The sequence below is a fragment of the Eulemur rufifrons genome, chromosome 28 (genome assembly GCF_041146395.1).
Source record: "Eulemur rufifrons isolate Redbay chromosome 28, OSU_ERuf_1, whole genome shotgun sequence".
Classification (NCBI taxonomy): Eukaryota; Metazoa; Chordata; class Mammalia; order Primates; family Lemuridae; genus Eulemur; species Eulemur rufifrons.
The window spans coordinates 70112535-70140373 of NC_091010.1; the positions used below are offsets into that span (position 1 = coordinate 70112535).

General features: G+C 55.4%; 1 protein-coding gene across 1 annotated transcript in view; it reads right to left on the minus strand.

Moving 5' to 3' along the window:
• TCERG1L (transcription elongation regulator 1 like) overlaps window positions 1-27839 on the minus strand; it is a 127583-nt gene that overhangs the window by 58657 nt on the left and 41087 nt on the right. Inside the window, 1 exon segment of the mRNA XM_069460561.1 lies at window positions 2111-2133. Within this exon segment, the coding sequence (XP_069316662.1) occupies window positions 2111-2133 (23 nt within the window).

Here is a 27839-nt window from a genome sequence, read left to right on the forward strand (position 1 = left end):
GCCCAGCCGTGACCTCGGAAAGGTCAGACAAGGCACTTCAGGCAATTTCTTCTGGTCCCTGTGACTTTGGTTTCGGGGGCAACAGAGTGCTGCTATTCCACAGTAGAGGGACAGGGCCTTGAGCTGCACTTCACCATGATAGGAGCAGTTACACACATGTTGACAGTTGTCACACAGCTGATACGGGGGGTCCCTCTGTGGGGTCACGGCCCCGGCACCCTGACTACCCAGCCATGGTCTGACACACAGAGAAGTGAGCACCAGCAGGTCCGAGGTCCTGGAATTCCGGATTCTGCCCCTGGTGACGGCAGTTCGCCTCGAGATGGTTTCTTCATTTTTTGGTTAAAAGTCTGTGCCGAGCTGCACCCTGCTCTAGGCTGGGCACAAAGCCCGAGGGAGGTCAGAGGGAAAGAAAGGCCCGGTCTTCCTGGCCCGGTGGGCAGGTCGTGGCCACCAACTCCGAGGTGACTCATGCACACGACCCGTGCGGAGCGAGGCTCAGAGACAGTGACTTCGAACTGGGACCCGAGCATGGGAAGGGGGGGCGGGGCAGGGTGTGTGACACGGAGAGGAGGGACGGCGCAGATGTGTCCCAGGGTGGAGGCAGCTGTGACTGACAAGGGGCGGGTGACGGAAGACAGGACCAGAGAGGAGGCGGCCGGATCAGGCCCAGCCCACGGGCAGCGGCTCTGGGCACGGCAGGGAGCTCCGAAAGCTAAAACCATGACGACGCTGACATTAAATTCCTGATGTGATGTCAATGTTATACACAATACATCATATATAGTGTGTTATGTAGTGTTTATAAATATGATAAAATAAAAACGATTAAGTTGTATTTTCACATTGAAGACTTTTTAAGGCTACTCTGTTTTTAACAAAAATGTTCCTATTTGATAAAATGTGATGATGTAATTTAGAATGCGAATATATTTAATTGTGTGTTTCTATTTACTGTGCTGCTGTTATTACAGCTACTGTTACTTCGCAGAAGAAAGAGAATTTCAAGAGGGGGCCCACACTATTCTCAGGCGCACTTTGGCGATGTTAATATTAGGTATAACAGCCATAAAGTTAAAATGCTGTATTTAACACTTTGGCTATCTTAGCATAAGCATGCATAACTTCAAATTTTAAAACTTCTTCACAAAACCTTTTCCTGTAACCTTCAGCTACATATGTAAGAGAAACGCATGGTTAAACCTATGCACATTCTAAATTACTTCATTAAATTTTATCAAATACGAACATTTTTGTTAAATAAAAGGATTCAATATTAAGACAAGTGCAATATAAAAGGGCGATCTGTGAACCGTTTCCAGCACAGGGATTGTGCTCCCTGAGTGAGACCTGTTATTAGCGATGCCTGTCACCTTGCAGGGAATCGTGTCGCTGGGGCAGTGGCGGAGGCTGTGCCCTTCCCCACCTGACCCTGAAGATCCCCAGTTGTGACCAGAGGAGCCGGCAAGGGCTCCCAAAGAGCAAGCCCAAAACCCGAGTGACAGGACCTGAGCCCACCGCCCCAGAGTCTGGGGGTCTCTGCTGCTCTCTGTGCCACACAGGGGGGACAACCATGGCCGGGCCAGGACCTCCCACAGGGGAGCCAAGGCCTGCAGCCCAGAGGGCAGAGGGGCTTGGCCAGAAGAGAGCAGCAGGCAGGCTCAGCCTAGGACCACCTCTCTCCCTTCACCTGTCTGGAGGCTGGGAGCCAGGAAAGCTGAGACAGCACCACTGCCAACCCCGGGGACCCAGACAGGCGTCTGTGGTCAGCACTGAGGCTGAGGTTTGCCCTCGGGCAGGCCTGGGAATCACCCCCAGCTTGGCAGCTTCTAGGTGTGACATGTGGGGACAGTCACTTCTCTCCTCTGAGCTTCAGTTTCCCCACTGAGAGAAGAGGAAGAACAATGGCCTGGGGGACTCTGGCTGTGGACGGAGCTCTAAGTGTCCGGAGCCCAGCACAGTGTCTGTCCGTGGCGGGTGCTCACAGAATGGGACTCCAGAGATCCTTGGGTGGGCCCCACCTGGGCCGGCCATGCCCATGGCCAGGGACTGCCTGCGGCTGGGAAGCAGAGAAGGCTCTTCTGTGTCCCCAGTGGCCTCCTGTGCAAACTCAGCCCCTCTGGGTCCAAGTATCTCCTGTGCAAAATGCAGCCTGTTCCTCCAGCCAGGCCTTTTGAAAAATGTTGGTAGCGATTATTCTATCATGAACGTTCTAAGGGAAATGTTTGACAAATGTTCTTTGCAAATACAGTGGGGAAAACCACTCACTCCTCCCAAAGCAGCACGGCCCACGCGGAGATGTCGTTGCAAATCCAGACACAGAAATGAAAACCCTCTGAACAGCAGCGCACATATGTGTGCACACGGAGTGTCTGTTTTCTCACACCGAGTATTCAAGCCCCTTTTACAGCCTCGCGTCTCCTGTGGGCGTGGGCGTGGGCAAAAGGCCCGAAGAACCCTCTCTTGCCTCTCATGAATATGCATCTGTGCTGTCAGTGAGTAAAAGAGAGGAAACACACACTAAAGTTACATCAAATTAAAGACTGCGAGGTCCTCGGGGCTCCCTCAGGGTCCTTGGGGCCCCTGCTCCCAGCTGGGGCCCCAACACCAGAAGGGTTTCAGCAGCGTATAATTTAAAGGAATGAACATGAATTTAAAACATTCTCTTAGATGTAAATCATGATTTGTGATAAATTCATCCTCATCTAACCCACTGGCATGATTTGAATGAGCAGACACCTGCAAAGGTGTATGCCCTGTGCACAGGACTGTGCCTAGGCTTCTCGCAACCCCACGCGGCTGAAACAGAAGCTGATTTTGCGAGCACTGCACAGAGCCCTGCATATCCGGCTGTAGCCTGTGATTTACATGCGGGCTCCTTTGGCATTTGTAGGCCTGTTAGTTTCCAAAGAGCAGATATTGAGTCAGCTCTGACTTTTTGCAGACTAATTTGTGTGAAAATGCAGTCCTCACCTAACTGATTTATTTTCACATTTAGAAGTAATAAAATTAATAGTGCAGTTCTCATCTCAGTTAATAAAATTAACTCAGACTTTTTTTTTCTAACCAGCTTCTTTCAGTTATTTTCTTTATTTTCAAAAGAGAAGTTATCCCAGTCATTTGATACAAATGGCTTTAATTAGTTTAAGGCAAACATAACCTTTAACGAACGCAGGCTTGGGCTTGCTGGCTGTGCTAACGGTGACACGGTGCCACGCTCGGCGTTGATTTGTGATGTCACGCGGCACGATCCCATCTGGGCGGGCAGCAAAGCAAACCACCCAACACTTGGGAGAATCGTTCCTCTGCCGAGGCCACCAGCAAGGCAGCCCGTCCCCAATATGCACAGAGTGCATTGTCACGACGAGGGTGGCCCATTTCTCAAGCGATGGGGAGGAGGGGACCTAATGTGACTATGCTCTGTTTGGTGCTACCCGTGGCAGGGCTTCCTCTGGCTGAGAGCACAGTAGGCATTTTCTAAGGACTTGCATTTTTAGTGACTATTTCTTCTAAAGGTATTGAAAAATTTAAAGCAATCAATCCTGGACTTTTTAGGAAGCATCTGCGAAATACTCAGTGAGGGCTCTTACCTGGGCTCTCCCCCGTCCCAGTTCTGCTGGCCGCTCACCGAGTGGGTCGGCTCTTTGTCAGCTGGATCGGAATCTCTGGCCCATCCGCCCACCAGCTCTTCCACCCGCACGTCTGACCCTGGACCACCCTCGCCCTTTGGCGACTCCGCGCCCGCCGCAGCGTAGACTTTCACCCCAACCCTCCCCACTGGTGCCTCATCTCTGAGAGATTCTCCCCTGCGTGAACTCCCTCCCCAGAACAACACAGGGGGCAATTCAACGCACCCGCCCCCTCTGGAATGCCAGCCCCCCCCCACACAGCCCACCTTTTTCCTGACTGACTCTGTCCCTCCCTCAAACTGAGCCCAGGGCCACCCTCTCTGGGACACTGTCCATGATGCCCGTGGTGAGGGAGCATCCCGGCACTGTCCTCTGCGTTTCTTATCTCTTTACAGATGACCCTGAAGTCATCGGCCCGAGCGTTTGCCTCCTTCCTGGAGGACTGTGCCCCAGTCCTGTGTCTGCCCTGCGCTTGCCCGGGCACCGCGGCCGCGGGACCCCACTCCCCTCCCTTGGTGGTCACTTCCCGGCTCTGGCCAGTCCTCCTTGATGCACCTGGGGGGACCGAGCGGGGTATGTCCCCAGGACCCGCCACTCTCCCCGCCTATGTGGCTCCGGGCTGGAGGCTTCTGTTTCTTGGCAATTGCCTCCCTCTCTGCCTGACAAATCCCTTCCCCTCTTCTTAACAGAGAGTCCCTAATGCCCCCGCCCTGCAAGCCTGCGCTGAGATTGCTGCATCAAGTAATGACTTTATCGTCCTTCTGTGGTTTCAAAAAATGTTAGGCCTATTTCTGTTCTAGCATATCCCATTCAAGTGACCCATTTCGTATCTGTGAGCTGTCTGAAAACAGAAGTCACGTCTTTTAATCTTTAAATCTACTTTAAATCAACTGTGTGATGGACACAAAATAGACGTTTAATACACGCCGGCTGGCTGGCTAAACGTACACGTAACGAGTGAACGGCTATCCCCTCGCAGACGCAAATGGGCTTGTCAATCTGCCCTTCCTGCACGAGCACCGCCAGGCAGAAGGGGACAGGTCAGCAGGTAGACAGGAAATGGGCTGCAGAGCGTGGCCCGAGCCCAGGCAGCTGGCACGACGGTTTGCTGTTCCGGAACAAAGCCCCGCACCAGTCACTTAAAGATCCCACCACCAAGGGGCTGGCCCCCGGTGCCCCCAACCTCAACAGCTACGTTCTCCAGCAGCTCCGCACGAGTACACAGAGGCCCCGCCCAGAGCTCGCTTCCTCCCTGCTGCTTCCAGGGTGTGAGGGGTCAGCCCAGATGGCCAGACGCCAGAGCGAGTGTCGGCGTGAACCTCGGACGGCCGGGCAACCGGGGGAACCAGGCTGACAGGGGACAGCGGGCCTCATGCAACACGGGAGACACAAGACCTCCTAGCTGGGATCCTCGTCCTGTCCCCAGAGGGGCTTGAGAAGGTATTTTAGCCACGAGGCAAGAACAAAATGCTACCAAAAAATAACTATTAGAAAACTTAAATTCTCTAGGATATGTGTGTGTGTGTGTGTGTGTGTGTGTATGTATAGATAGACAGATAGATAGATATCTCATATATAGTATCCTATTATAGTCACATGTCCCAAAGATCTTTCTTATTGATTGTTTATATATATGCAGATACATACATAAATATATAGATACATGTATAGATAAAGTATAGAGAACAAGATGTATCAAGATAAATGTATTTCAAATAGAAAAAAAATGAATAGAGGATTAAAAGACAGTATGTAATAAATACCCCCAAACAGAGAAGAGTGTGATACACATTTTCAAGAGAAAGTCCTTGGATTTCGCAATGGATGCTTAGGTATAATACCAAAAGCTGATCAACAAAGGAAAAAATAAGCTGCATTTCATCAAAATTAAAAAGATCTGTGCATCAAAGGACATTATGAAGAATGTGAAAAGACAGCTTTCAGAATGGGAATCGCATATCTGACAAGGTCTCTTGCAACTCAACAAGAGGAACAACCCAACTTCGACACGAGTGAAGGATTTGAGCGCGCTGCCTTGGGAGGCCTTCGTGTTCACAGGTGAAAGAGAGAAGACGAGGCCGCCCCCTGGGAGGTGAGCACTCCAGCACTCCCACGCTCTGCCTGGCTGGCAGTTCCTTTGCTCCTGAGCCCTCACCCGACACGTAGAGGGGTCAGTCTGGAATGGGCTGAAGGCACGCCCCGCAGCCTGCCCAGCGTCCCTGCGCTTCCCAAGCGAAGGCCAGGCAGGGACGGTTCCAGCCCCAGCCTTGGGTGCAATTAGCGCCAAGAGCACAGGGCTTTTGACAAGAAGATGGAGGGCTCGGCTGTCCCGGCGGCTAATTGGTCGTGTTATTTATGTGTTTTGAATGCTTGTGAAGTTCCCTGGCTGTTTCTGATGCAATTAGTTTCATCGATGGCAAGGTTACGCGTTGAAATAGTGGGGACCGAAGTGCCACCAACACAACAGAACGCGGTGGAAATGAGTGGGCTCGTTGTCATGCAGGACACCTAGAACATGGCCTCAAAGTTTTTACAGGGAGATAAAAAATCCCTCCTGTCGACACAATTACTTCATCCACGTTGGAAATAAACAGACCACAGTCCGAGAGAAAGGAACTTCTGAACTAAAAGGCAAATGTTTACAAAAACAATTTTACGTTTGGGCAGCCCCCACGTCTAGTTAGCGCAGCAAAAGCGAAGCTGACGTCCTATATTCCAATTTCACTCCTACGTTCAGTGATGGGCACATAATTAGCATCAACTCAGGACGATTATTACAGGAAATTCCAAAGAAGTTTCACACACGTTCTTCAGCTGTGTTGACTATCCAAAGTCAACCCACGTTTGCACGTGTAAACCGTATTTACATATTTCTGTATATTTCTATTAAAATCAATTTAAATTTTGTTAGACAGTACATTCACATGATGCAAATTTCAAAAGGCACAAACTGGCATAACATAGGATGTCTCCGGCCCCTCCCAGGCCAGCCACACCGTCTCACCAGCCCATGGGTGTCACCGCTCTGCGGGTTTCCTGAGCTGTTTCATGCAGCCCAGGCACACGTGAGCACACATCCTTTCTGTTCTTTTACTCGGCACACAAACGCACCACAATACACACTAGCTTTGCACCTTTAAAGCATCTAATGTCTTCGAGACGCAGGTGGATGAGGTGGATCCTCCCTGCCGGCTCAGTGTCCACCGCGCGCTGCACCAGCGTGTTCACCACACCCCGAGTGACGGACACGTAGGTTTCCCAGCACTTGCAGATCTGGTGGCGAGGGCGGCCCTGCAACACCGCCGGGCGCCCCCGTTGTTTATGTGAAGGGGAGTTACCAGAGGGGAGCGGCTGGTTCCAGGCCACACATTTGTGATTTTGATAATGTTGCCCAACTAGCCAATCACACGCTGTGCTGATCAGGGACTGCGCCTCCGACCCAGGGGCGGTGCCCGGCCTCCTGCAGCTGGCCACACCGTGGCCCGGAGCTCCGACCCACGCCAGTCTGAGAGGTGGCCACGCTTATCTTAACACAGATTCACTTTGCTTATGGTCCGTCCATTCAACAGTTACCGCGAACCTACTGTGTGCTGGGAACCGCTCTTGGCCTGGGGAGAGCACGAGGGGCGAGAACAAGCAGATGCAATTCTCCGCCCCGGAGCTCACTCGGTGCTGCAGAGAGAGGCGATGGTGCCATCCTTGCCCTCAGGCAGTTTTCTACATCGAGAGAGACTCTCCACGTCCTCTTTGGGGAACCACACTCTGCGCCCTGGGCCCAGACCCTTTGGGCTTCGGGTTTGTCCTCACGCAGGTGTGCAGGCCGAGGGCCTCGGGGAGCATCGTGACCTGCTGCTTCCTGCCGCCTGTGCTGCGATCTGTGACCTCGGGTGCCATGTCCCGAATTTCCGTTTTAGGTGGTCAAATTTTCCATTCTTTTCTTTTAGAGCTTCGGGATTTTGTGCTGTATTCAGAAAGGCTTCTTCACTCCAAAACTGTGTAACAATTCTCTGGGATTTCCTCTGCCAGTCTTGAGGTTCCATGTTTGCATGCTGTTCTTGGCTCCCGAGGGGCAGTGCCTGGGTGAAGGTTGTGGGGTGGATACACCTGTACATTTCACCGGGTGGCTGCCCTGTTTCCTCAACAGCATCACCTGAATAATCCACCTGAACAAGACGTGAGATGCCTTCTCCGTCACGAATTCAGTGCCCATGCCTGGACATACACGCATGACTTACACACCGAGCTCCTGTTTCTGCAGGTGTGTGCACACATGCTGTGGTCAGATCCAAGGGCAATGACGGTTGGTGGCGCCGTGTGGCTGCGGGAGTGCTCGGGTCACTAAACCCCGCCCACCAGGGCTCTCCCTGCTGCAGTCCCTGAGGCCTCTGACCGTGGCCACACCCCCTGGTGCCCATGGACTGGGCTGCATGTCAGGTTCCAGCTGCTTGGAACTTGCTCTTACAGGCTTGAGGAACAGAAGAGAAACGGGGAGCAGGTGAGTATCTTTGTTTCTTGTGTTTTGATGACAAATGGAGCATCGCATGAGGACGTATGAGCAAGCTCATACTCCCAGGAAGCCCAGAGCACAGCCTTTGCCCGGCCCTCCCTGGCAGGTGGAGTGCCGTCTTCCATACGCACCTGTGCACGTCTCAGCCTGGACCCTACAGACACAGGGACACAATGGCCTCGCTCTTCAATCCCCCCATCTGAGAGGCTCAGGGCACTGCGCCCAGAACCAGAGCTCGGCTTACGACACCAAACTGAAATTGAGGAGAGGAAATCCCTGCTCCTCAAGGCGGGCAGAGTCCGCAGGGAGGCCGGCTTACTTCTAGGGAGATGTTCCCCCTTGACTTTCCATGGGAGGGACCCAGGGACCAGACAGAAGGGGGGGGCCTCCTGGCCGGCCCCAGGTGTCCTGCGCTCCCTGCAGGCTGGGGGCTGCGGTCCCGGCACACACCGAGCCTCCTCGCTTGGCAGGGGTCTTCCCTCCACCTGGGATGTTCCACCAGCCTCATACTGATACCCCCTTTATCTTCTAGGGGACACCCCTCTGTGGCCTGCCGAGCTCCCGAATCTTGTCCTCTCAAAGCCTCCCGGCACCGCAGGGCAGCGTCCACGCTCAGCCTGCAGGCTGCTCTCCTGCCCCTGCGCATGCCATGGAGGGGGAGCACAGACACCGCGCCCAGGGCCCCAGCCGGCCTGTGCCTCCTTGGAGAGCCACGCCACGTGGGAGGTGCATGCCGGAAGCTTGTCCCCAGGCCTGGCAGCGAGGCTAGCACTCTGGATGCAGGTTAAATCAGGCAGTGCGGGGAGACTGGCCCCATCAGCAACGCTGACCACCGGCCGATGCCCCGTTTTCGTCAGCCCCCCGGGATGCCATCAGCATCCAATACTCACGGCACTGCCATTGCAGGGACCAATAGAAAGAAAGAAAAATTAGTGGATCTTTGCTTTGCTAAAATGTGTAGACAGAACATTCAGACACGTGTTATCTGCAGATGGAGCTCTGACCTCTGCCACGGAGATGACATCTCTACGGGCTCAGTGCCCTCGGAACACCCCCCAGCCACCGCTTCTCAAAGGGTGTCATGAACATTGTCCCTCCTTGAACCAGAGGCTCAGGCACCTGCATGTGCACAAGGACCCTGCACGCTTGCAGAGAAGGCAGGTGTGCCGGCTCCCCCCAGAGCAGGAGGAGCACAGCACAGGACGCCCGTCAGAGGATGCCGGCTCGGGCCGCCACTCCATGCCACTCCACGCCACTCCACGTCACAGCCCGAGCATTCCCCGAGGACAGTCTCCACATGCAGGCATCTCCTCTACACTCTCAGGCTGCGATCAGCAGATGTGCAGTCTCCCCCGTTCTGCAAACTGCTCTGATCGGAGCCTGAGCATTCGCCGGTGCAGGCTCAGAGGACAGGGCAGGAGGAGCCCTGGGGACAGAGACCACCTTGACACACCTGGGGCACTGCCCAGAGTGTCCGTCTTTCCACTGCCCGAATGGACTCCTGTTACCTTGCTTGACTCGCTGGGATGTCACCACCAAGCAACTTGTCAGAATTCATAAACATCATACGAACAAAAAGAGCAACTGCCTCTGCTCTTGTCATGGACTAGAAGCCATTCACCTCTTAGTATAAGTTGGCATTGCATTTGTGTTATTGGTCCCAGCTCTGCTAAGAGAAGAGGAAGAACCTTCTAGAGAACAGGGTGCTTAGGGAGGGCCCCGGCCTATCCCTAAAATGAGACGCAGGGTGAGGGAGCCGGGGATGTGGGTGGCGGAGGAGGGGAGGACTCCAGGGAAGCAGAAGGGCCGGGAGGGGCTGCCCAGCTTCTCTCCCCCCCACCCCGCCCCCCACACGTGCCCCTCCTGTGCCAGGTGCTTCCTGGGTGGTCCCAGCACCAGGGAGAGGAGTCCCAGCTTTGCAGCTTTCAGCTGGGACCTGGCTCAGAGCATGCTCCTTAAATAAAGTCAAAGATTTTCCTTCTCCCTGTGTTTTTCTGATACAAACTGCAGAAAGTTTGTAAAGGAATAAAATGCAAAATGAAGGAAAGGAGCTACGGCCCAGCACCAGGAGGCAGCTGCCGTACACGCCGCGGAATATTTCACCACATCCCAGTCTGGACCACCGAGCGCCTCCCCCCGCCCCCCACCCCTGGCGAGCGTGCGCAGAACGGGAAACACTAGCAGGAGAAATCACGGTGCATTCCTCACACACACACACAATTTAAAATACTGCAAACATGACAAAATCCAGAGAGGCAGGGTAATATCTAGGCCAACTGCCTGTCACATTTCTAAATTACTTTATGCTCCAACATTCTTGGGCTGCGTCCTTGTCAAACACCTTTTCATTAAAAAAAAAATTATAACTGCATTGTCTATAGAATAGACATTTAAGTCAAATTTTCCTGTAACATTCTCGACCAAAATTATTTTTCCTTTATTCTTAACAGTGGCTACGCCTGAAGATGTTTTCACCCGTGCAGACGTGCTCATGGGTGTAGAACCGCTACGGCCCTCTGCCCAACAGCACAGGAATTCTGGCAAATTCTAGGCTGTGGGCTTCCCACGGGAAGTTGCAGCCACAGGTGCTGTGTGTGTTTCCAGAACCGCCCGGTTATCAGGACACTGCGCTGGGAGAGAACAGTGCGACTCGCTGCTGTCGAGACAGGAATCTTCCCCTCACGGTTCCACCCCCGTGACAGGAAGGACGTCTGAGTGACCCCCTGCGCCTGCAGTCCCGGGCCTGCGGGTTCCATCCAGACAGAACCTCTGGCCCCCACCTGCGTGTTATGACAAGAGGCGTCTCAACCCACGCTGTGCTGCTGCCATGACAAAATGCCGCAGACTAGTTTATAAAGACCTGACTTGTGTTGTCACAGCTCTGGGGCTGGGCAGCCCTGCTCAGGGCACCCCGGTTCCGCTGCCAGACGAGGACTGGCTGCCCCCTTTGTCACAAGCAGGGACAGGAGTGGCCGACGCAAAGGAGAAAGGAGCCCCCACGGTTCGCAGAGGCAGCAGAGGTCGGTGGCTGGCTGGCCGTCACCGAGCCACAGGCATGAGCTTTGGTGTCCAGCGTACACCGTGGCTGGGCTGACTTCACGGCGACGTGGCCTCGGTGAGTCGAGAGCCCACAGAGCAGGCGGCGTCACCAGGTGAGCACACTCCTCACTTCCACCTGAGACCTCGCCCCAGCGGCCTTCACCATCCACTTTCTGCCAGTGTTCTGGTCACGGCCACGTAAGCCGCCTCTAGGACGAAGGAGACTTTCCCTGCGGCTCTCTGAGCCCTCACCAGCGTCACCGTCAGCGCTCCCTGCGCGGTAAGACGGGCTTTCCGGCGCTCACGGCAGAACCCACACGGGATTCTGAATGAAAGAGCCGCGACGGGAGCTGCTGGGGTGAACCAGTAGGAAAATCGAGAGTCCTCATTCGCATTAACCTGTTCTTTCCAGAAACACCGGGCCCAATTACCTTTCACCAGCTGCATGCGACGCTACCCCTGCAGCGGCTTCTTCACAGGTAGAAAAATACCCACTATTCACTGTTCGGAGTGGCCCACGTTAGAAACAGCCTAACGCCCAACGCAAAGGAAACGCGTGGCCCACACCACGGTGCCACGGGAGCAGCTCAGGCTGGACATGGTTTCCAGGTCTCTACAGTCTGGTCTTCAAGGTGTCCTGCTGAGTCAAAACGTCACCCAGCAGACACGTGTGCACAGACACGCCGGGAATATTCGGATTCTCACACCAAACTTGTAATGCAAGTTTCCTATGGAAGAAGAAAAGGGTTGGGAGGAGGTTGATTCTAGATGCTTCCAAACTGTTTCCATTTGTAAAATGGGCCATGTTCACGTTCTAAAGTTTACTTAGAAAAGCCATAAAGATTTCAATCCTTAACTCTGCAGTCTACAGGCACAGCTCAGCTTCGTCGCTTTACGACTCTGCGAATTAAACGCCACCGAGTGGAAGTTCGGGGTAAACAGGCTGATTCTGGTTCACAGACTATGGGGGAACAGGTCAAAGGCCACGCCAACACTGACATACTTGACGTATCACATGACCGCTAGGAATTCCACGTACAGATTCAAGAACCAGGAACAGCGGCCCTCAGAGAGTTCCGAATGCCTTCCGTGGTGTCCTCAAGCGGCCGTAACAGAATCTACAAATGACGCCTAACGCCAGGGACAGCTCCCAGCCGCCTTTGCTCAGTGGCCGAGCACAGCTGTGTGGGGGACGTCTCCATCACGACTTCCCACGTGTCGTAGCAGCGACGCTTCAGACCAGCTTGTTGCCATGAAGGATGGCGTGTTCAATGAGCCAAAGACGTCCCTAACACTGCTCCTTTGTCAGAGGACAAACGTTTCTGGTAGAATATTCAAGCTGGCCCCAAGCACATGTAGATGTTTCTGTTCCAAGGACATGCACGTATAGGACTTGTTCCTTTCTGCTGCAGAAACACCGCAACCACGCTAAGCTGCTCACGTTTGGGACTATGCATCACTCCCATAAGGACCAGGGGGTGGCAGCAGCAGGGATTCAGGGACACAGTCCCCTCTTTCCTGTGGCTCTGCCATCCCCAGGGTCCCATACTGCTGGGAATCCCGCAGGCCTGTAGGGTCGGGAGGTGGGAAGGCGGCTCCTCTTCCCACCACTTCTCACACTGCGCTGGGTGGGACCGGCCGTGGGGGCCTCCTCAGACTCGACCACGAGGGACGCGGGCAGCTGCCTCCGGGGCCACTTTCCAGCTGCAGCCCTACAGCTCGGAGGGGGTGGCAAGGCTGGAGTGTCTCCGCCACAGCACGGCGGCCACGGGACAGGACTGATGGCACGTTAGGCCACGCCATGGTTTGAACGTGTGTGTCCCACCCCTGAAAGTCCTCAGTTTCATGAATTCAGACGGCGCCTCTCTCGGAATCCAATTTCATCACACTCGGTTTTATGGCCGTTTGTGACTGATAAGTGCTTCCCTTAGAAAGGGAAAGAAAATGTTAACCTTGGCAATTTATTCTTCTGCCCGGCCTCTCCCCTTCTGCGACGCCACGTAATTAACAACGGAGCCACGGCCTCATTGTGAGGCACAAATTAGAGGCCTCCCGACCATCACTGTGTCACTTACTCCTGAAATGTGAAGCTATGAAATCTAAATAGGTTTTCAATTTCTCCTGATGTAAAAAAAATAGCAATAAAATCAAAAAGTGAGAGAAAAAGAGAGAAAAAGTTAGACTCTGGAAATAGCAGCCTCCATGAAACCACATTAGACGTGAATTATTCCCACAGTGATTTCTCTGTGGAATTGCCTTGTTCCAGCTTCTGTCTCATGCTAGGAAACTTTTTAACAGGCTCAACTTTTATTAAAAAAAGAAGGAAAAAAAACCTCCTAAGCAGCCCCGGTGGAGCCCTGGGGCCGCGGAGGTGGAGCCACCTTCTGTGGCCTTCCCCGTGAACATTCTTCCTGGCCTGGGTCCTCAGGCCACCTCGCCGAGGACGCCTGGTCTTGCAGGCTCAGCTCGCCAAGGGCTCGTCCCTCCTAAGGGGCCTGCGAGAGGCCAGAGCCCTGGGATCCCGGGACGGGTGTGGAGTCCGGGACACGGCTGATGACTGAGCACCAAGGTGTTGGCCGCATCCCTGAGGCCTGTGTGGGGTCCGCAGAGCCCTGGGAGTCCTCGAAGGGACAGCAGGGGACACCGCAGACACACAGCCCTCAGGGTTCCCCGGCTGGAGAACGGGCTGGAAGCTCCATGTGCTGGAATCAAAGGGACAGCCGGGATTTCAAGGATGCCTCGGGCGACAACTGAGCCGTCCACCCGGGGTAGGCCAAGGTCAGCAGGGGGGAATCCTCATGGGAAGCCCCTACGGGTCACCAGGAGGGACAGCCCTGCTGGCGGCCAGCAGCCCAGAGTGCACTCGGGGCCCGAGGGGACAGCCCAGCAAGGGCGGAGCCACCTGCAGGACACGGAGACCGATGCTTAGAGGTGTCCAGCTTTCCCTGAGCACTCAGGGCGTGGCAGGCAGTGACAGCTCACAGCCCGCAGCCTCCTGCGGCGTACCCCGCCCCCCACACACTTCGGTCCCTGCCGGAGACAGAGCCGGCTCTGGGGTCCTTGCTCCAAAGCCCCTCTCGCAGGGAGACGTGGGAACGGCCAGACTCCACGGGCAACGTCACGGAACACAAGGCGGACTCGGTGCCTCCAATCAGGACTGCACAGGTTGACCCCTGGGCAAGGCGAGGCACCTGGACGCATGGCCAGCCCCAGCTCTGCGTCCCCTGCCAGATGCCCCGGGGTGTGGCGCAGAGCTTCCTGCCACGAACCCCTTCCTGGCGTCACGGTCTCACTGTGGCGGGAACTGGATGTGCTGGAACCTGTTCTACTCTACGAGTCACGGTCACCAGCAGAGTCCCGGCGCACAGTGCTGTCCCCACCACATCCCGCACAGGTGTGCGCAGCCCGGCCAGGACACCTGAAGCTTCAGCCAACACAGGCACACAGGCCACGTCGCTCACTCTCAGAGCTTCGGACTCCACGGACGCAACACGGAAATTGCACACAGAGGACAGGCGACCTCGGGCCTGAGAACGGGCCGCCCCCAGCGGCACCAGAGAGCCGGGCGGCCACGTTGCCTCCCGTGTGCACAGCAGCCGGCCGCAGCCGTGTCTCTGCGAGAACTGTGACACGTGCACGTAATCAGATTAACAGAAATTTCCACAGCGTCCGTTCCTCTGTAAAAGCATCTCTCTGCCACTGCTGAAAAGACACGTGACCATCCATAGATATTTTTCTTATTTCTTTCCCCCATTATGAAGCAACGACAAGATAAAACACAGTGACTCTGAGGTTTGTGCAGACAGGTGCTCAAACCCGTGTGTGCACAGCCATTCTCTCTGTGGAGGCTGCGTCTTGGGCAGGATGGGGAGAGCACTCCAGAGAGAGGCTTCTCTGCCCCTTGCAGCTGTGTGGCTTCAGGAGAGAGGCACAACCTCTCTGTGCCTTAACTTCCCCACCTGGAGAGGGGTGAGAGCAGCAGCTGACCGCAGCTTCCCTGTGGGGCCGCAAGGAGAGCGAGACGGGCATTCAGAGCCTGCCCAGCCCAAGGCGGGAGGTGGTGACTGGGCTCCTGGGATGATTCTCTCACGGGAGTGTTTAAAAATTTCACACAGGAAACGTGGATTTTTTTGAGGGAGCAATTCCGAATCATGAGCTGGCTTAGGGAGGAGAATTCTATTCTAGATAAAGCTCGCGGTAGCCCCACTGCTAAAATCCCCCCGCTGAGCTTAATCCTCAGATTCATCCTCAGTCTAGCAAGGCTCAAAGCCACGAAGCACCAAGATTTGTGACTCCAGGGTGCAGTGTGACCACACTGTCCCAATCTCCCACGGATGACAGATCGTCTTATCCCTGGGGGCAGGTGTTGGACCCGTCCCTGTGCCGGAGGGTGGCCGCGGGGCTACATGTGCCTCCGTGTTCACTGTCTCCGCCCACCAGCCCCTCTCAGCTCCGCTCAGATGCTGGGCGAGACAGCAGCTCCCCCGCTGACCCTGCAAGGCTGTGATGCGAAGGTCGTGAAGGCAGCATCCCTAGCATCCCTTTTGGGGTCCACCTGCATGGCCTGAAGTCAAGGGTGTCGCAAGGGCATGATGGGAAATTCCATTGCTCTACACTTGATGTGAGATCAACATGATTAGCCCTTGACTAAGGTGACTGTAATTAAATGGAGCCTCCAAAGTGGAGCGGTAAGTGAAAGAGGGAAGGCGCCAGGTGGTTTCACAAACACACACAGGTGATCTGGGGGGCTCTCGGTTCTCCTGAAACCGCCGTCTCCAGTTTGCCCACCCACAGGTCTGCAGCTCCGAGACCGTAACTGCACCTGAGACTACCCCGTGAGTTCTATTTCCGAGAGGCTAAGAAAGCACTAAGTACTTGCCTTGCGGATGCTGGGCAACCTCAGGTGCAAATGAAAGCACATTGTACAGCAAGAGACAGAAGCAACCGAGGCACGAGCAGTCAGGACGGTTTGAAACAGCACTGTTGGAGCAGATCTCGCATGACACGTGTGGGAAGCGTGGCAGGGGCACCCGTGTGGGCTGGCCCTGGAGCACGTCTTAGAGCAAGGCTCTGGACAAGCCTCCTCGAACAGCCAGTGTCCGGCCTTCAGATGCACATTGGAGCTGAGGCTTTTAATGACTCATCAGCCTAAAAATGCCCCTTTCCACCTCTTTGAGGCTGGCGGCCAAGAGAACCACTCACTAATCCACCTTGACCGGAGCCTGTAGCAGCCGTGAGGGGCGCGTGCCGGTCCCACGGGGCCAGCCTGGCTGCAGCCCCCAGAGGCCCAGCCTGGTGACCAGGGGAAAGCCGGCTCCCAACCCTGGTCTGCGGCCTCGGGAAGACAGCACAGGTCAGGAGGGAAGAAGGGACATCCAGGCCACGCCGGCCCGTGAACTGGGGAGGGCAGGAAACCCAGGGGCTCCCTTACTGGAAATGTCTACAAAAATTCAAACATAAAAATGGGATATAATCAGAGCAATAATTCATATTACTAAATTATTCTTTATTGGGGCCAGATATTTGTAAACTCCCACAAGATATGTAAACGTGATTCTGTTCTTCAAATTCTTAGAGAAACATCGGTGAGCAGCTAAGCCCTCGGGGCCAGGAGCCCCACAGCCTGAGTGCCGACTCCGGCTCGGCGGGGCCACTGTCGGTGTGGCCTGGCCGTGCCTCAGCGTCCCCAGCTGTGAGTGAATTTGCCCAGAGCACTTACGTCAGCACCCGGCTGCGGGTCAGCCCCGAGCATCGCGGGGCTGGGAGTCCTGGGTCCCGTGTTTGCTGAGCTCCTCAGACGACACACACATGCGAGGGTTCAGGTCAGCAGAAGCTCAGGCCGTGAGCTGCTCTCTGCCCCCGGAACCAGGGGTGAAACGGGAGGACACACGACCCCCGCCGAGAGCAGGTCTTGTCTCCGCAGGGCACACGCAGTCTCCCGGGTCCCAAGAAAGTCCTCACAGATGCCATCTGCCCCACGGTGAGGACAGCTCCGATGACTGTGGACGTGGATTTAACCTAGCAGAGGACCCCTACTTATCTGAGGACGAGCACATGCTTTTCGTGTACACACACACACACACACATACACACACACTGGCCCTGCTGACTGCAGAGCTGGGCAGCATCTGTGAACTCTCAGCTCCTTGGGGAACGCAGGGGCTTCCTCATCTCCTCTGCAGGGGCCTCGAGAGCCTGCAGGGGGCGGGCTGGGGGCTGGGCTCACATCACCTGTCCTGGCCTCACAGGTGAAGCCTGTCCTGATCTGGTCCAGGGCCCTTGGCATCTCCACTGTACACCCCCCCCCACCCCGAGACAACCCCCCATGCTCAGGGCACAGGCCAGATGGACCAACCGGGGGCCTGGCTGTGCCACACCTGCCGCCACTGCTCACCTGCCCTTCCCCGGGACCCTGTTGGCGCTGGTGACGTCTCGGCAGCTCTCGAGGCTTCACCCCTCAGTTTACCAGGCTCCCCCTCCCAGAGTTAGGGCCCCTCTTTCTACTAATAGGAAACTGGAGTCTTTACTTCTATGTGCTCTGTAACAGCAGCTCGGCCTGGTCACATGACCCTGCTGTCACGCAAACCTTCGTGCTCACCGAGAGTCAGGAGGGAGAAGGCAGCACCGTTCACATCAGCGTCCCCCACAAAGCCTGGCACTCGGGACGCTCACGCCGCAGGGCAGGCTTCGGTTGGCGGGCAGGAGTTCCAGCACCTCCACTATCTGCGGGTGGAGCGGGTGCCCGGGGGACAGCAGCTGAGTCCTGCAGCGGGAACAGGCCAACTGCACGGATGACCAGAACGGCGAACCTACTGCCCGCGAGTCCAGTGAGACAGACGTCTGACAGCAAGAGCCAGGAACAATGCTGCTATTTGAGTAAATCTACTTCTATTATTTCACAAGTGCATCTGACCCTTACTCTGTGCCAAGTGCCCCTCTAAGGCCGTCACGGAGATGGTCTCCTGGAATTGTCATCACAGCCCTGTTGGCCACGGCACTGGGCCACTGTCACCATTCCCAGTTACGCACGGACAAGCCGACTCAGAGTTCAGGGAGCAGCTTGTCCACAGTCACCCGGCGTAAGTGGAGCCGGGGGGCCGCAGCCCGGCCAGAACCACACGCACCTCCCCTGAGCGCGACACCCTCACGGCCCTCCTCCTGCCCGACGCTACTTTATTTAAAGCAAGGTTGGCTCTGGCCCTCCCGGATCTCTTCTCATTTGAAAACCCCCAGCCGCAAGTTCTCCAAGGCTCTCTCCAGCCCTGCGCACCCCCGGCTTCCGCGCCGAACCCACATGGCCCCGCGGGGCCGGGAGTGAATAGCTAATCAGATAAGGCTGTTCTTAAGTTATTTTTAAATCGGGAACTCACCACCAGATAAACACATCAACTGCCGACAGAAAATTACCTTAAAACGTATATTTAAGTAAAATGGAAATTTCCAAGCCAACCCAGTTTGATTAAAATTGAATAAACGTAATTGGCGAGAGCCGAGTCTCTGAGGCGGCGCCTCGTTCGCCGACGAGATGGAGGAACCTGTACAGCGGGAGCCGCGCACGGCGGGAGGAACGTGCCCACCCAGGGCAGACACCTGCAGCGCGTGGGACAGGGCAGAGTCAGCTCTGAGGGCACCTCGTCCCGCCAGGGGGACGTTCAGCTATGCCAGAGGGAGGGGCCGAGGCCAGGCCCCCACCAGGGCCCTAGAGGGGTCGCTCTGGACACGGGCGGGAAGCTGTCACGGGCCAAGGGTTACTCAGACCCCCAAGGCAGCGGCACCCTAGAAGAGTCCAGAGAAGGGGACCATCTACTCAGGCTGCAGGGAAACATAAAAGCTTTGTCCTTGGAGAATCACATGACCAAGAAAAGCGGTGACCAGACCAGACAGCACGGAGTGACCCCCGTTTGCCACCCGTGCGAAAGCTCAGGTCTGAGCCGGGTGTGGACGCGGCTGAGCCTGTGCCGTGCCTGACACAGAGCCGGGGCAGCCACGGGCAGGGCCCCCAGCAGAGGTCTGGGTCCTGGACCGGGCCCCGGTCGGAGCCCAGGTGTCCCGAGGAGAATCCTCACATCCAACTACCCCGCCTGCATGGGCCTGGCACCGCTGTGCCCAGGAGCCAGAACGGTGGCCGGTGGAGGTGGGGGAAAGCAGAAATCTGCCCCTCCCTTCCAGGCAGAGTTTTGCTCCGATCTGACCCTACCCAGTAGCTGGACTCTTAATTCAAGGATGAAATAGTACCTGACCCCAAGGCCAGGAGCCACAGCCAGACCCGCTGGCCAAGGCCGCCTGGATGAAGGTGGCCTTGGCTTCTCCCATGTGCTGCCCCTTCCTGCAGACGCCTGCTTCCCTCCCCGTCTCCCTCCCTGCATGTCACTGCACGCCCTGGTGTGCACACGGCTTTTGTCCCTGTTTCTGCATGGAGCACTGTAGGTGCTGGGTTAGCAGGCACCGGTACGTCCAATACAGAAATGAAATCACTGGAAATGCTACCTTTGAAAACACAGAGACATCACACAACCCTGTGGAAACACCTGGTCGCGTCTCTCCTCACAGTGGGGGGTAAAGGAGCCCGGTCGCCTTCCCCTAATGTGACCCAGCGTCCTTTCTGGCTTGGGTGGGGGGCTGGGCGGTACCACTTCATTGCAGTTGATGCACAGCCTACATAGGAAAACTCCGCACAAGTTCAGATCTACCTAAAATGGGACTCACTTTGATAATTGTTCTGAGAGGAGACGCAGACCAGACAGTCATTTTCAGCCATTTACACTGTAGCGCGAATGAGTTCATCAGCTTACTGAGTCAAAAAGCAGAGAGCTGAGAGGGAGTGAGACGGCGTCCAGAGGCAAAGTAACCAAGGCCTCTGGCAACGTTTGCCACGTCCCACACTCACTCGCACACTCTCTCCCTCCACCAATACGCACGGTCCCTGTCCAGACTCCACCATCCTGTACGACATCCTATGTGGCCTTCGTAACCTGGGACCCGTGTCTGCTTCTGTCACTGAGACGCCAGCAAAACAGAACAAACAAAACCCCAGCCAGGCTGGAGGCTGCTGAGCCTTCCGCCCTCCTCGCCCTCAGCCCTGCTCCGACGCTCGCGCCGCACCTCTGCCACGGCGGCCCGGGGCTCAGGCCCCACAGCCCAGGTGTCAGTCCTGCACCTGCCTCTGAGAAGTCCCTGGACTGTGTGCCAGTTATTCCACCACCCGGGCGCCGCCTCCCCGCTGCGTCACGGTCCGGTGGCAGCACCTTCCCACGGACCCATCACGGGGCCCAGTGAGGGGAAGTGGTGAAAACACACAGAACGTGACAGGGGCTCAGCAGTGCCAGCCGCCCTCGCAACTGTCATCTTGCAGCGCTGGGTGGTGGCCTGCCTTCCCAGGCCCTTCCCAGTCACCACAAAGGCCCTCGTCTGTGGCCTGAGGCTGAGCGGAGCGGGAGGACGGGACAGGCGCCCTCAGAGTCGGTCCCCACTTAGCAAACACACCGGGAAACTGGCCCCAGCACCCAAGCGTGGGGGGGGGGGTGAGTGCACACTGGCACCTGCACGCCCACAGGTGACGGGGGGTCACGCCCTGGTCTCACGGGGAGAGGAGGGGGAGGGTTCGCAGTGGTTTTCTCTCCACGTCCGAGACCCGAATGTCCCACCTCACCCTCCAGAAGTCTGCAGCCCGAGGAACATGCTGTTTCCAACGCCCCTCGTCTCATTTTAGAGAAATGGAGCATCCGGAGTTTCCAAACCTAAGCATTTTAGAGACAGTTTGGACAGAATGCATCTAAAACGTTCTATCAAGGAAGCCATCTCTTCTCCAGAGTCACATGTCATGGGTAACGCCAACTGTGCATTTACATGCCTGTGATTTAGAAAGATCCCCAAAGGTCATATTTCCTGTTACTTCTTAAAATTTAACCTTGTTTCTTCTTTTATGCTAAACTAGTCTGGCCATGCATATGCAGAGATATTTCTAATTCTGAAAAAACACATTGCTTTTCTCTAGAGAGGAGATGCGTGCTCGGGATACGGAATCAGAGATGACGACACCATCAAACAGAACCGAGGGACCCTTTTCTCCATGTTTTCTACAGAAATCTACAAGACAGCGCCCTGAGGGGCAGCGGGGGAGGGAGGGGCGGTGGAGAAAGACCCCGCCAGGATGACACCCACTGCCCTGCGGCCCGTGCAGGTAGGGGCCACCGGGGCAGGAGGGTGCTCCGACCCCGCCAGTCTCCGCACGGCAGCGTCTGAGAGACGTGTGACCGGCTGTGGCATCCAGGAGACACCAGGTGTGCCAGGCATATGTGTAAATCTGCATTTGTTACTAGAGTTTGCTAAACACAGAGTACAGCTCCTCTTTCTCCCAAAATGAACACGTTTGGTACCATTTTGCACACATTTTCTACTATGATCCGTGTGCTGAACCTCAGGAATTCTGAACAGAAGGACAGCAGCGCACGTTGTTGTCACGAAGATGACAACATGGTTCACAGTAACAAACCTCCCGGTCCGGGGCCTGCCGTGTGCCGGGCACTGACCTGGCACCGTTGCCTAGTGACGCTGTAGACATGGCAACGTGGGACGTCTGGGCACCGCCCAATTCGTAGACGGGAGCATCGAGGCTCCAGTCCCAAGGGGACCAGCTCCCAAGTCACCACCACTCGATGCCAGAGCTCGTCCCCCTTCTGGTCACAGGGACGAGGATGACAGGGAAGCAGACCTGCTTCAGCCGATAAAGCTCCTTCTGCGACGGGCCCCACGCGCCAGACGCAGCGTCCAGCAGAGTTCAGAGGACACTGCTGGCCGCGCCACGTGGCGGGAGAGGCTGTGCCACAGCCAGAGTCATGAACAAGGACCCCAGAGGAGCGGCTTGGCGGATGTCACTGCACCTACGTCCTAAGCACCTGGTCCTCCCACACGCAGGGAGGGAGGAGAGAGGTGCGTCTCGCTTCTAAAAAACGATAACGTCAGGGCGACCAGCTCAGAGCGCCGCGTCTGAGCTCCCATGGCCTTCACGACACCCGCACTTCACTTTCATTCAGACCAGAGATGCGCTTTGATGGAGTCCAGGCCCAGCGGCCATTTGCCGGCACCATCATGCTGATAAACACAGGAACACACCCGAAAGGAAACCCAACCCCCACGACTGTTACAGCCTGTGCCCCCCTAAGTCCCAGGGTGGGGACCTCGAGCCCTGACCGTGCCCCACGCAGTGACTCCCGCACGTGACAGCACCCAGCTCAGCTTAGGCTAAACTCAAGTGCCTCAGGAATGCAGTCCCCAAATTAGCAATGTTTTAAATCACCTGATGAGGCAAAACGACCTGCAGAGCACACGGCTCAGAGTCGTGGCCCGGACTCCAGACACCAACTCCCTTTAAATGCCTAACGTGCCAAATACATTTCTTCACTCGGCGGAATCCTAGTCTGGCCCAGAAACAAGTGACCGCCTTTCCAGAATGGCAGAGAATCCAGAAAATGATTAGGTTTCCAAGTTTCCTTACAAATTAGGATTGCAGCCCTGGAAGCCGCATGCACAGACGCAGGCTCTCTGGTCCGCGCCGAGGCAGCGAAGCGTGGTCCAAACGCGCAGAGGACAGCGCCAGGAGAGAGAGAAACGCGCCCCAAATCCAATTCCAAGGCATTCAAGGTAAATTAGCCACACGGTAAATACATGTAATCAAAAATATTTACAGTTTAGGAACGTAAACGCGCAGGCAACAAAATGAGGTTCGTTCTGAACAAAAAGAAATCCTGCTCCCGCCTGGGGACAGACGGACAGATAAGGTGCTGTGTTTTCATGTTTGTGCTAAACTCGGAGGAGACGAAGAGTCCTGCCTCCGCACACGCACACGGAAGGAGACGGAAAGCAGAACGCGGGACGTCCCCACACCTGCGGGTGTCGCGTCAGCTCCCGCCGTAGCAGGAGGGCCCTGGGCAGGGCGGTGGCCCTGGGCAGGGCGGTGACCCTCTGCCAGGGCTCGCCTGGCCTCCCTGACCCTGCCCTGCCCTCTCGGTGCCAGAGAGAGCAACACGCACTCAGAGACCTATTTGTGGTTGGCCAGTTTTATGTCTTCATATGTATGCATATACATATATACATGTATATATGATTTATATGGTACATATGCATGTATGTGTATGATACATACGCGTACCTTTAAACACGGCCTTCACTTTCATAGACAATTCTGGAATTCCAATGGTTAACATTTAAAGGCATGCTGGGGAAACCTCCCTTGCCCGTTAGGAGGCACCGAGCTGACGGTCTCCTACAACGCCAGCCACACCAACGCAGACGCAACTCCAGTGCGGTCGGCGGCCCAGCAGCGCGGCGACCCCCGAGACTGTGGGAAATGCGGACTCTCAGCCCCGCCGACACCTGCGGATCACGCTCTGCGTTTGAGCAAGTTCCCCAAGGGATTCACGTGCCCACGACGTGAGCGCAGGACGCGCTGAACCAGGCAGGGCGCTGAACTGACTCGGAGAGGGCTCTGCCCAGCGCCCAGCCTGGGCCTGCTGTGGCTCACGGGGCTGGGCTCCCCGCTCCACGTCCCCCACCTCTGCGTCCTGGCTGGGACGGAACCGCTCACCGGCCTGCAGTTGTCAGGGTCTGAGCTGAGCGAAGCTCCTAAACACGCCTGCTCACCCTCCTGTTCCCGAAGTGCCTCATCCTCGCCTCTCTGAGGGCCCCTTTCCTAAACCTTCCCACGACTGTCCTGCCCCGAAGCAGAGGCCTCGGAACAGCTCTGGTGCTGGGAGACTTGAGCCGCACTTGGGTGGCTCCAACCTGACTGTGGAGCTCCCACCCCAACCGCGGCGGCTCTGCTGCCTCTTTTGGCAGAGCCGTCCTGCGAGCACACAGGTCGGAGCCCCTCACAGCAGGGACGTGGGGCAGGAGGGGCACCTGACCTTCGCCACGGCCTCCGTCTGCGCACGTGGCCCTGCTGGCTCAGCCTCCGTGCGCCCAGGGAGACGGAGCCAACAACGCGGGCAAGTAAGGAGAAGTCGACGTGTCTGACGAGGTCAGATTTTACCTCCACCGAGCGCCGCCGCACTCAGGCTGGCCGAGTGTCCCAGCGCGGCGGAGGCTGAGCGTCCGGCTGAGTGGGAGGCCGATGCGGACAAGAGCGTGGGAAACAGGAAGTGTGTCCGTGCGTGGCGGAAATGACCCCAGTTCTTCCCGTTCCCCAGGCCCAGCTTCCTCTCTCGTGGTGCAGTGCCCGCCCTCCCTGGAAGGGGCCGTCCAGCCCCTCCTGACGCCGGGCTTGGGCACCACGGCGTGTTGGCTGACACAGCGTGGCGTGAAGCACCTGCTCCACTGGTCTTGCTCCCGCTCAAGCTCAGCCACCCCACAAAGACGTGGCTCGGTGGCCCACGGACTTGCCCGAGGATGAAGGATGTGTGCCTCACGGGTGAGCGGCCCCATCAGTCCACGGGGCGGTCCAGGTCTGGGGACGGCCACCCCACTCACAACCCGGGAGAAGCCCGGCCTAGACGAGCAGCTGCCCGGCCCAGACGCTGGGCCAGCTGCCACCAAGATTGCGCAGTTTGTCACTCGGCACTTTTGGGAGAATAGAGAACTTACGTGTGGTCACATGCGTCACAGATTAGCACGGGCACGTGTGTACCTTGCAGAAGAGGCTTTGAAAACCCCTGTGCAACTGAACTGCTCTCACACGCTTTGGTCCACAGCCAAGTAAGAGAAGTTGATGAATCCTGAGAAAAGTTTTAAAACAGGCTCAGTTCTTTCTCTTCAAAATTGCAGTATGTAACAAAATTGCTAAAAGTGAAGCTATTTTGTTCCAAGAGTGCAGGAAACTCAAGGCGTCTCTGGGATTGAGACCACTTTGCCTGAAGCTGCTACAATGGGGCCCAAACCCCCACCCCCTGGTTCCGTCACACGCGTACCCCCCTCATTCAGGCCGAGCAGGGGCTCCTGCCTGGAAACTCCTCCCCCCAGTCTCCAGCCTCTACGTCGGCAAAGCTCCACGTGTGATCAGCACTTTGTGTTACTCTGCAACCTCTGTAAGTAGCTTTTTTAGACGGCTGTAGGGAAGAGTTACTGCAAAGAGTGATTTATATGCACTGCTCCTGGAGATGTATTAATAAGTTGCGCTAATGCCAAGTGGCACAAACAGCTCTGCCTAGAGTACATTTCCTGTGTCCCAAAGCTAAGTTCTGCTACGGAGAATTATTGATCAGAGGATATCCACATGTATACAGCTAGGGACAGAAATTCCCAAAGTGTTTCAAAAAGAGAGTTTATTCTGCTATCGGCAAGTCTGCGACCCCGTTAACTGTTCCAGCTCAGGTCGTATAATGTGAATGGAAGGGAGGGAGGGAGGGGAGAAACTATGTAGCAAATCATTGAGGTCTCCCTGCTGCAGCTGGCAGGCTTTGATTATTAATGAGGTTACACTTACTCTGTGCTTTAGTGACTTATGTATTTCCCTTTCTTGACCCTTTTATTCACAGCGACTATATTTTTGTAAATAAGAGATTGTGTTCATGTACATACATGACACACACACAATCTGATATACATCCAAATTTCCCAGTCTCATCTTTTGTGGCTTTTTTCTTCCATTTCTATAATTTACTAGTCCTTTTCCCTCTGGATATTTTCCCTGGTTAGCACTGATTTTTATATATAACTTTATAATCCATTTTTAATGCTACATTAAAACATAAATTTTGAAACTATCAAAAATATATTGCAGTGAAAAGAGTATCTGTCATTTTAATCTCCATTAAACTTTTAAGGAATTTTTTTAACTCCTACTCTGTCTGGATGTGGTACGTCCCCAGCCCACCTGCAGGTGAAATCCGGTCCCCAGTGTGGCCCGCAGCCGTGGGGGGAGGGGGCCTGGTGGAGGCGTCTGGGTCCCTCCTCAGTGGCAGGTGTCTTTCTCAGGACGGTGAGCAGGACGGTGAGCGGGTTCTCGCTCTCCAGAGACTGGGTTAGTTCACGAGAGAATGGAGACCTTCCTAAGAGGGTGGCTGTCATAAAGCCAGGACACGTGTCTGCTTCCCGGGTGACCTTCCGCCACCCCGTGACGCAGCACGGAGCCCTCGCCAGAAGTCCAGCACGGGGGACGCCAGGCCTCAACTTCCCGCCTGCAGAGCCGGGATTTGGCAAACTCTTCCCTTCACAGATAACCCCTCCCAGGTGTTCCATTGTAGCAACACTAAACGAAGTAAGACAATTCCTTAGAAATTCCTGGCAGCAGATCATCAGGCATTTTTGTTCTGATGTTATTTTCCACTGCGACGGGCCCCACCCACGTGCCCGACGCAGCCCATACCGCCGTTCACACGCCGGTGCAAAGACACTCCATGGCCAGACAGGCTAATTTCACTAATGTAATTTCACGAATCATTGCCATCACAAATAATATTTTTGCAATTTATCACTAGCTGTTAGGCACACCAAATTCTCAAAATGATGGAATGAAATATGAAACCTATGGAGCAAAATTATTAACACCTTTCTTGGAAAACTTCTGAGAAAGCCAGGGGCCCCTGGATTACAGGCAGGAGGGCTCGAGGGCTCGAGAGAGCCAACTTCAGATCAGCCTCAGCCCCATGCGAGCAGGAGCAAGTCACTCTCCCTGGGTCCAAAGGCAGAAACAGCCACGCCCTTGCAGGGTGTCGCTGAGAGGCACCGCCGGTTCTCTCAACGGAAGACAGTTCTGCCAAGCAGAGGGCAGGCTGCCAGGCCAGGTGGCCCAACATGGGACAGTCCAGGCAGCAGCAGGGCCCAGGATGCTACAGACAGGCTCCTGCCTCTGCAGCGGGTCACTCAGAGGCTGCCCAAGGTTGATTAAAACCCCAAAGCAGCACCCACGAAACCCCCATGCCTAGAGCGGTTTACTTTTAAAGTGTACCACAAAGTAGTTTTCTAAGAGAATTTCAATGATGGCGACATGAATAAAAGATGGGTGTTTCGCCTGAGAGGAGGGTGGAGGTAGACCGCTGCAGAAACACAACCTGCAGGGAAACGGCCTTTCTCCCCCAGGGGTAAGAGACAAAGACACATGCAGCATCTCTTTGAAAAACGGGGGCTTAACTTTCGGCCCAACGATTCCATTTCTCGGAATCTGTCCTAAAATATTTCAAGTAAGAACAAAAGTGTGTGTCTATTACTTGTAATGATAAAAGATAACTATAAAATACTGATAGGCAAGTAATGTAATACATGAGGACACTTCAAAATCATGGAATATTCTGTTGCACTTTGCAGAATGAAGTCAATTTGTATCTACTGATATGGAAAAGGTTCCAACAGAAAACAGCTTAAAAGTTCAACACGCGGAACGACATTTGTAACAGGACTCTGTGCCTGTGTGTGTCTGCGGCACAGAGAGATCCGGAAGGCCCCAGAGTCGGAGGGCGCAGCCAGCACTGCGGGGGCTGGTGGTGGCCACCTGAGTGTCCCACTCTCTACTTCTGCTTCGCACGAATGTTATAAGATGAAAATGCATTCACCTGCTCCCTTAAAACCAATAATAAATCCCTATGGAAATACACACTAACTAAATGCCGTAATGCAAACAGCGCCCTCAATATGAGCAAATCAGAGACATCCCACTGCACGTAGGTTCACCTAAATGTCTGTGCCAGGCAGCGCGCCACCCCCAAATTCCTAACCCAAACTGCAAATGTCAGGGT